General features: G+C 53.9%; 1 protein-coding gene across 1 annotated transcript; it reads left to right on the top strand.

Annotated features, from left to right (window-relative positions):
- The first annotated feature begins 544 nt into the window (after positions 1 to 544).
- LOC103251696 (transient receptor potential cation channel subfamily V member 4) lies at positions 545 to 9,959 on the top strand. Its single transcript, XM_008050300.1, has 7 exons — positions 545 to 625; positions 1,335 to 1,500; positions 1,728 to 1,794; positions 4,768 to 5,084; positions 6,687 to 6,814; positions 9,171 to 9,292; positions 9,793 to 9,959. The coding sequence occupies exons 1-7, from the start codon at positions 567 to 569 to the stop codon at positions 9,948 to 9,950; spliced, it is 1,017 nt and encodes a 338-aa protein (XP_008048491.1). The 5' UTR covers positions 545 to 566; the 3' UTR covers positions 9,951 to 9,959.
- Positions 9,960 to 9,966: the final 7 nt, after the last annotated feature.

The raw sequence follows: 9,966 nt of genomic DNA, 5'->3' as shown, positions 1-9,966 counted from the left end.
TGAGCCTGGCTAACCTACTTCTTTTCATTAACATTTTTATACATCTGTCTCTTTTAACTATTGGTTTTTAGCTTCAAGTCCCACCGCTCCCCTTGCCTGCTTACCCATTCTTTTCTGAGAAGATGCGATTAACTTCTGAGTCGATTTCTGAGTAGATTTTGCCAGTAGGAAATGCTAGCAGGGGACTGGAAGGAGAAAGGTTGGGAGAAGGACTCATGTTTGGCCTCCAGGTTGGGTCTCCCCCTCTGAGGCTAACAGCTGTGGGTTTAGCTTCCAGCTTTTGGTGACACTCTCAGTCCGGACTTTCCTCCCCTTGAGGTGGGAGGAGGGCTCCTCTTCCTTCCTTCAATGCTCCCCTTCTTTTCTTCCATCGACTTCTCCAGCCCTGGATTCCCCCACCTCTGCTTTCTTCTCTCCTCTCAACAGGAAAGAGTCCATGGTCTTTCCTCGGAGACCCTGCCTCCCCACTCCGCCGGTCCCTCGGTCTTCTCTCTCCTCCCTTCTGCCCTCCTCTGGCCCTGCCCCCATCACACTCCTCCTCCCTCCTCCAGATCAAAGACTTATTCATGAAGAAATGCCCTGGGGTGAATTCTCTCTTCATTGATGGCTCCTTCCAGCTGCTCTAGTGAGTATAGACCTCTGTGCTTGGAAGCTTCTGGGCAAGAAAGGGGGTTGGGCTGATAGTTCCTCCAGATCCAGGGAGATGTGACTCTATCGAAGTGAATTCACCCAACCTGGGTAGCTCAGACTTAAAGTCAGGAGAAGGCCAGGGTCGAGCAATAGGGTCTTCTTGTTAAAGAGAGATTCTGGCTGCTAAGGAGCCACCATATACACTATGGATATAAATAACTTTAACCTCTTATGTTGGTGAGTGATTGCTAATGTCTGCCTGCAGTGCCATGTTAAGAATTTCGGGGCACTGTCTGTGTTTAGTGGGGAAGAGTTCCGTGATTGATTAATGATGTCTGCCTAGGACACAAGATTAGGGAATCACGATATGTGTGCTACATCTTCTCCATTTCCCTTAGAGATGGAGAACCATGAAATTCACTTGTCCCCAAAATCGCCACTCACTCTTTCTCTAGCAATTCCAAAGGGCATTGCTTTAAGGACTTGTAGGGCCTCAGGGTCATTGCACACACATCAACTGCCAACTAATTGAGCCTTCTGGTGACCAGAATGCTGGGGTGCCCTGCTAGTCCACTTCGGTTCTTCACCGGGGGGTCTAGAACGCATTGCGATGTCCTGGTGGCCTGCAGGGCTCAGGGCATGTCCTCCCTCCGGGGCCTCACTGTCCCCTCTCCCCTCTGGCCCCTCTTGTGGCCTCCCTGCAGCTTCATCTACTCCGTGCTGGTGATCGTCTCTGCGGCCCTCTACCTGGCAGGGATTGAGGCCTACTTGGCCGTGATGGTCTTTGCCCTGGTCCTGGGCTGGATGAATGCCCTCTACTTCACACGCGGGCTGAAGCTAACGGGGACCTATAGCATCATGATCCAGAAGGTTCGGGCTGGGAGGACACCCTCTACTTGTGTCCACACACAACACGCCACACACAACACGCGCACACCTTATGCGTCCACAGACCTGAGGATATGGGACGCCATGGGGGCTAGGGGCACAGCCTGGGAGTTGGGGAGGGACCGGGCAGAGGTGGAAGGGAGGCTTGGGATGGGAGACACGAAACGCCATGTGCCTCCTCTTGCCTCCACAATCCCGCTGGCCTGCAGATCCTCTTCAAGGACCTTTTCCGCTTCCTGCTTGTCTACTTGCTCTTCATGATCGGCTATGCTTCAGGTGAGCTCTGTGTGCCCAGGCGGGGCGGAAGGGTGGTGCAGTGCAGACACAGAAGCCGTCATGTGCCAGGGACAGTGAGCAGTGCATGGGTGCCAGTCACTGGATGGAGCACGTCACCACCCCTACTGTGTTTAGCCCTCCCAGCAAGGGAGCCACGTGCCCTTGTCATTCCGTTTCATAGACAAGGAAACTGAGGTTTGGAAAGGCGAGATGATGTGCCCACGTTCAAAAGCTAGAAGACGGTGAAGTTGGTGTATCCGTTATTGCTGCAAAGGAAGCCTACCTAAAATAGTGACTTAAAACGACAAGCATTGGCCAGGCACAGTGGCTCATGCCTGTCCTCCCAGCACTTTGGAAGGCTGAGGTGGGAGGATTGGTTGAGCCCAGCATTCAAGGCAGCAGTGGGCTATGATTGTGCCATTGTCTTCCAGCAGGGCAACAGAGCAAGACCCCGTCTTTTAAGAAAACAAAACAAGCTGGGCTCGGTGGCTCAGCCTGTAATCCCGTGCCTTTGGGAGGCTGAGGTGAGTGGATTGCCTGAGCCCGCGGGTTCGAGACCCGCCTGGGCAGTGAGACCTCATCTCTACAATAAATCAAAAAATTAACCGGACGTGATAGCACATGCCTGTAATTCCGGCTACTTGGAAGGCTGAGGTGGAAGGATCGCTGGAGCCCAGCAGGTCGAGGCTGCGGTGGCCGGGAGTGGCCACTGCACTCCAGTCTGGGCAACAGAGTGAGACTCCAACTCAAACAAAACAAAACAAAACCCCTCAAGCATTTATGGCTGCTCATGAGTCTACAGCGAGATGGGTGGTCCTGCTGACCTGCGCCAGGTTTGGCTAAGCTCAGTGGGCTCCTGGATCTGTGGTCAGCTAGCAGGTTGGCTGCCAGCTGACTTGTCTAGCTAGGATGACCTCAGACGGCCTAGGACTTTTCTCTCTTCCATGTGGCCATTCAGCCTGAGGCCAGCTAGCTTGGGCTTGTTCACGTGGTGGTCTTAGGCTTCCAAAATGTGAGCAGAAGCATCCAAGGCCACTGCTGCCTCTTTCTGTTGGCCAAGGCCAGCCACAGGGCCACCCCTGACTCAGGATGGGGAAACAAATACCACCTCTTGATGGGAGAAGCTGTACAAACACATTGAAGGGGTGTGGATACATGGATGGCTTTTTTTTTCCTTCTAAGAGCCGGAGTCTCACTCTGTCACCCAGGCTGGAGTGCAGTGGCATGATCACAGCTTACTGCAGTCTCAGCCTGCAGGCCATCCTTCCAGGCTCAGGCCATCCTTCCACCTTAGCCTCCCAAATAGCTGGAACTACAGGCACACTCCACCACACCTGGCTAAGTTCTTCATTTTTTGCAGAAATGAGGCCTCACTAAGTTGCCCAAACTGATCTTCAACTCCTGGGTTCAAGCAGTCCTTCCACCTTGACCTCTCAAAATGTTGGGATTATAGGCATGAGCCACTGCACCCAGCTGGAAGCATGAAATTTAATCATTTACCAGCCCAGGTCTTATCTTAAAGCCCCAAATCGGCTCCCATTGATATGCCTTTTCTGTGATGTCATGATGCCAGACAGGCATTCTGGGACCTTGGTGCCATGGGCCATAGGGGAAGGCACAGGGCCAGAGAGACTGACCAAGCCCCTGGACTGGTCCCCAAGGGGTGGGCAATCTGACATCCAAAGGGGAATGGCCTGCTGAGGTTCGACCAGGTCACATTCACATCTGAGCAGGTCCATCTGGAGACCAGCCTGGCTCAGGCATCTGATGGTGGTGACATTTTAACCCATGATGGTAGCAGACACTCCACAGATGGTGTGGATCATTTTGGGGAAGTGGCACTGTAGCCTTGGCTGAGGAGATAGGGACAGGGTGCAGTTTTCCTCTTCCAGAGATAGGGCTGGAAAAACTAGACAGGATTAAGTGTTTGGCAACAGTTTGCAATGTAGGTCAGAAGTCCAGCCCTACTAAAGTCCTAACTGTAGAAGCTGAGAGAGAAACAGAGGGACTAAAGTTGCAACTGAGTGGTCAGCTTTGTCCTGGGGCTTCTCCTACAGGACACACTAGATCCCAGGTCTGAGGCTGACACAACATAAACAGGCACACACACTACTGTTCTCCTACTTCGGTTCCCATGGCAGACATTACTAATGGATCACAGAACTGTTTTTCTGATGAGTCCAAGCAAGATCTCAGAGTCCTTCTCAACAGACATCACGTAACTGACAGCATGAGTTGACCCCTGCTCCCTCTAGTCCCTGAGTGAAGGCAACATGACATTCTATGTGTCCTGTGGGCTGTGGGGGCTGAGCCTCCTCATGCTCCCTGCCCAGGTAGTTTGGGGATAGGTTGTTGCTGCTCAGCTGGATTCCAAGGCCTCATCTGGGCTTAGTGGGGAAGGGTGGGCACTCTGGGTGGCAGGAGATGTCTGGAGGAGGAGGGGGCCCTTAGAGGACTCGGCTTGGGGACAGTCAGGACTGGGGCCTGGTTTTAGCCTCCACCCTGGCTCTCCGGGTGAGCTGGGGTAGGAAGCAGGGACATGAGACAGAGTCTACCCCTGGGTGTACAGGCATTCCAGAGCTTCCAAGGGATCCAGGAACAACAGGCTATGCCGGGGTCCCTCAGCCCTGACCCTGTGGGCATTTGGGACCAGGTGGCTCCTTGTGGCAGGGCTGTCCTGTGCACGGTGGGGTGGCCAGCAGCGTCCCTGGCCTCCACTTCCAATCGTAACAGCCACCCGTCTCTAGACATTAGCCAGGCCCCGGAAACCTCCTCCTTGCCAGCAAGCATCTGTGGAAGAGCAAGGCATGGAGACCTGGAGGGCCTGGGTTCAAGTCTTGCTTGGCTCCTGTGCTGGCTGACCTCAGGCCATGCCAACCCCGTGCCAGGCCTCAGCTCCGACCCGCCCCTCCAGGAGTGCTGCCCCCTCCCCGCAGGCCCTCCATGCTCATGAGCGCCCCACCCCTCCCACAGCACTGGTCTCCCTCCTGAACCCCTGCGCCAACATGACGGCATGCAGCGAGGACTGGGGCAACTGCACGGCGCCCACCTACCCCTCGTGCCGCGACAGCGACACCTTCAGCACCTTCCTGCTGGACCTCTTCAAGCTGACCATTGGCATGGGCGACCTGCAGATGCTGAGCAGCGCCAAGTACCCCGTGGTCTTCATCGTGCTGCTGGTCACCTACATCGTCCTCACCTTCGTGCTGCTCCTCAACATGCTCATCGCCCTCATGGGGGAGACCGTGGGCCAGGTCTCCAAGGAGAGCAAGCACATCTGGAAGCTGCAGGTGAACCCCGCGCCTCGCCAGCCCCCTCGTCTTGGCCCTCGGGCTCTGGCATTCCAACGCTCCTGGGAGCACCAGAACCGTAGACCACGACAGGCCTCCACACGGCAGACATCCGGGGCGGGGTGATTCCTCCTGGCGGGGCTTCCTCTGCACTGTGGGGACCCAAGTGGCATCCCTGGCCTCCACCCCTCGGCGTGACAACCCACGCTCGTCTCCAGACGTTGCCAGATGTCCCCTGGTGGGAACATCTGCTCATGCTGCCTCCACTTTCCTGTCTGTGAAATGGGCGTCAGAGGCTGCTGCCTGCTTCTCTGAGTCACCGAGTGAATTTCTAGGGGCTTCTTGCCTGCCCACCAGTGGTGATCTCAGACTCGCCCTGTGGTCTGGCTCACAGGACACAGTCAGCTCCACCCAGCGTGACCAGGCTTTCCAGCTCCTGTTCCCCTAGAAATGGGGTTGATAGACCCAAATACCCACAGGCGGTGGGCAGAAAAACAAAGGCGGGAAGCAGGGCAGACAGGAAGCAGGGCAGACATTACGGCAGCCCTGGCCCCAAGACACATTTAGAGCAGTGGCCACTCGGTGATGGGAATTGCTAAGGAGGGGTGGGGCTTGGGGCGAACCAGAGAGCAAATGCCCTGTAGAAGGAGGTGGTCACCTCTCATCCCAGCTGACAGCTGCGTGAGCCCCATACTGCCTGGTGCTCCAGCTTTTTAGGAGAGGCCATACATCTGGATTTTTAGATGGAATCTCTTAATTTTTGTTTCTTTGAGTCAGAGTCTCACTGTGTCATCCAGGTTGGAGTGCAGTGGCATGCCATGGCCACCACAGCCTCAGCCTGCTGGGCTCAGGCAATCCTCCCACCTCAGCCTTTCAAGTAGCTGGAACTACAGGCACACACCACCACACTCCCAGGACTGGGTCTGAGGGAAACAGCTCAGGCCTGTTCTTAACCTTTTAATCCACACTGCTTACTTCTCTGAGCCTCAGTTTCCCCACTGGGCATAACTCACAAGATGCAAACTGGGCAGCCTGTGGACTGTATTTGAACAGCAAAGACTTACTTTTTCTGAACCGCTACATTTTAAAATTTATATTTTGGAGACAGGTCTTTGTTACTCAGGCTGGAGTACAGGGGTGCAATCATAGCCCATTGAACTTCTGGGCTCAAATAATCCTCCTGCCTCAGCCTCCTGGGTAGGTGGGGCTACAGGCTTGCATCACCACACTTGGCTAATTAAAAAAAATTTTTTGTAGAGACAGCGTCTGATTTGTTGCCCAGGCTAGTCTCAAACTCCCTGCCTCAAGTGATCCTTCCACCTCGGTCTCCCAAAATGCTGGGATTGCAGGAGTGAGCCACCACAGCTAGTCTAGACACCCATATTTTGAAAAAATGTAACAAAATGTAAAAATTAAGAGATTCCCACTGGGCACTGTGGCTCATGCCTATAATCCCAGCCTTTAGGAGGCAGAGGGGAGAGAATTGCCTGAGCCAAGGGGCTTGAGACCCGCCTGGACAACTTGGTGAGACCTCATGCCTGCTGTGAGGGTGGCGGGTGTGGGCAGGGGGGCTCATGGATGTCCCTGCCTGACTCCCTACAGTGGGCCACCACCATCCTGGACATCGAACGCTCCTTCCCCGTGTTCCTGAGGAAGGCCTTCCGCTCCGGGGAGATGGTCACCGTGGGCAAGAACTCGGATGGAACCCCAGACCGCAGGTGGTGCTTCAGGTGAGGCTGGGTGGGCAGGGAGAGCCCCCAGTTGGGGCCTGCTGCCCTGACCATTGCACTTTCCAGAGCCACCAAGACCCCGATCGGCCCGGCCAGAGTTGGCCCCACTGGCTGGTCTTGGGCAAGTCGGTTCTCAACCTTGGCTTATTCATCTGTGAGATGGGGACAACGATAGCATCCACTCCTGGACCAGCTGTGTGGATTGGGTGGGTCAGCAAGTGACCCCAGTGCTTGATGCACATTGGGACTTCCCCTGTCCGTTGCTTAGAGGGAAGGGGAGACTTGGAGGCAGGGCTCATCTCAGAGCATTCCCCTCCACTCACCAAACAATGGGGTGGGCTCCAGTGCCTTGGTTGAAAGGGGGAACTGAGGCACCCACAGCTTCCAGACCTCAGGGCCTTACCTGGCCCATCTGCAGAGTGACTCCATGTTCCAGAAGTATGGACGCACCAGCTTCTTAGGAGAACCCCTTGGTGAATCTTTTCTTTTAAGTTGCATCATTCTTGCCAGCACCGAGCATAAGCATAATGTTCGGAGTCAGGCAATGCCAGTTTCCTTATCTGCGAAATGGGGACAAGCATCCACTTCCTAGGCCAGTTCTGTTCACTTTGAGTTCAAAGCTCAAATCCTGACTGTAATTTACCCACTTTGTGATCTCAGAAAAACAGCTCAATGAGCCTCAGGCACCTACCTCATCTGGAAAATGGGTATAGAAAATGCACCTTCCTTGTTGGGTCCTAACCCTCAACTATTCAAAAGCAACTACTCAAAAAAAAAAAAAAAAAAATTAGAGGTTGTAGGAAAATAACAAAAAATTTGGTGGGGGGTGGGATTGGCTGTTGAGGGAAACTGCCAGGGGAGGGGAGGCACGCCTCATCAACAAGGGTACCTGCATAATCAACGTGTGTATACCTAACCCTGAATTGTACCCCACATCTTTATAATAAAAAAAAAATTTTTTTTAAAAAGCAGAAATTATATTGAGCCAACTTGGGCCTTGAAGGTTGTGACTTGACTTGTCCAGGGTTCCTGGTGCTAAGAGGTGACAGTATCAAGAAGGAGGGTGTCACCAGGTGCAGTGTGACCCATATCTGGAATCCCAGTGCTCTGGGAGGCTGAGGTGGGAGGATCACTTGAGTACAAGAGTTCAAGACCAGCCTGGGCAACATAGAACCTCACTCTAAAGAAATTTTAAAAACTAGCTGGGCACAGTTGCCCACATCTGTAGTCCCAGATATTTGAGAGGCTGAGGCAGGAGGATCACCAGATCCCAGAAGGTGGAGGCTGCAGTGAACTGTGATCACACCACTGTACCCTAGCCTGGGTGACAGAGTGAGACCCTGTCTCTTAAAAAAAAAAAAAAAAAAAAAAAAGCACGTGCAGTGGCTCACACCTGTAATCCCAGCACTTTGGGAGGTCAAGGCAAGAGGATTACCTGAGCTCAGGGGTTTGAGACCAGCCTGGGAAACTTGGTGAACTTCATGTCTGCAATAAAAAAAAAAAAAAAAAGGATGAAAGGATGTCCATCAATAAATGAATGGATAAACAAAATGTGGTATATCCATGCAATGGAATATTATTTGGTATTATTTGACTATAAAGAGGCATAAAGTTCTAATCCATGCTACATCATGAGCCTTGAAGATGTTGTGCTAAGTGAAAGAAGTCAGACATAACAGACCACATGTTGTGTGATCGCTATGAAAATGTCCAGAAGAGACAAATTCAGAGGAACAGAATGTCGATGAGAGGTTAGCAGGGCCTGGTGGGAGGGGAATAAGGAGTTATTGCTTCAGGGGTACAGAATTTCTGTTTGGGATGATGGAAAAGTTCTGAAAATAGATAGCAGTGATGATAGCCAACACTGCAGATGTGCTTGGTGCCATTGAGTTGTGTAGTTGAAAGTGATTAAAATGGTAAATTTTGGCCAGGCACAGTGGCTCATGTCTATGATTCCAGCACTTTGGGAGGCCAAAGCAGGAGAACTGCTTGAGCCCAGGAGTTGAAGACCAGCCTGGAAACATAGTGAGACCTCATCTCTACAAAAAACTTAAAAAATTAGCCAGGTGTGGTGGTGTGCACCTGTAGTCCCAGCTACTCAGGAGGCTGAGGTGGGAGGATCGCCTGAGCCCAGCTGGTCAAGGCTGCAGTGAGCTATGATCACGCCACTGCACTCCAGCCTGGGCAACAGTGAGACTGTCTGAAAAAAAAAAAAAAAGGCAAATTTCATCGTGTATATCTTACCGTAATAAAAAGACAGGAGGCAGGCATGCTGGGACTGGGGGAGGAAGGAGGCTGCTGGTTGGGGGCAGGGAGGGTCTCCGCGGGGCTCCTTTGACCCTCTGGTCTGACCCAGGGTGGACGAAGTAAACTGGTCCCACTGGAACCAGAACCTGGGCATCATCAACGAGGACCCGGGCAAGAATGAGACCTACCAGTACTACGGCTTCTCCCACACCATGGGCCGCCTCCGCAGGGGTGAGTGCAGTGCTGGGGGAGGGGAGGCTTGGGCCCTCCTTAGCGAGGGTTTGCACGGAGCAGGGCACCCGGCTGGGACTCAGTGTCCACGCCCACAGGATGGGCGCGAGGGATGGCTGGCCCTGGGCTTCCGTTGCTGCTTGTGCATGCCGGGCACCTCACCCAGAGGGCTTCACCCCGGCCCTCCCTGTGCCGTGATGCGAGCTGGTCTGAGGGGAGGACCAGGTGCTCAGCCGTCCGTGGGGAGAAATCCCCATTTTTTCCACTAAGGCGTGAGCGCCTGAGATGCAGTGGGAGAGGACTTGGGCACTCAGGGCACTGGCTTAAATCCCGGTTCCTCCGTCGACTTCTGGGCAGACACCATGACCTGAGCTCCAGTTTTCACCTCTGTAAAGTGGGCGTGTTTACGCCCCCCTTTCGATCCCTGTGGAGTACACAGTGGATGCTCAATCCCTGCGCTTCCCTCACTAGCCCTCACCCCCCCTCTGGCGCGCTCACAGGTCGCTGGTCCTCCGTGGTGCCCCGCGTGGTGGAGCTGAACAAGAACTCGAGTGCGGACGAGGTGGTGGTGCCTCTGGACAACATGGGGAGCCCCAGCTGTGACGGCCACCGGCAAACTTATCCCCCCAAGTGGAGGACTGAGGACCCCCTCCTCTAGGCTGCGGCCGGGGCGG

Source organism: Carlito syrichta, unplaced genomic scaffold (genome assembly GCF_000164805.1).
Source record: "Carlito syrichta isolate Samal-C Ts95f unplaced genomic scaffold, Tarsius_syrichta-2.0.1 Scaffold143559, whole genome shotgun sequence".
In the NCBI taxonomy this organism is placed as follows: Eukaryota; Metazoa; Chordata; class Mammalia; order Primates; family Tarsiidae; genus Carlito; species Carlito syrichta.
Note: the sequence above shows the minus strand (reverse complement) of the source record. Positions and strands in the feature narration are given on the sequence as shown.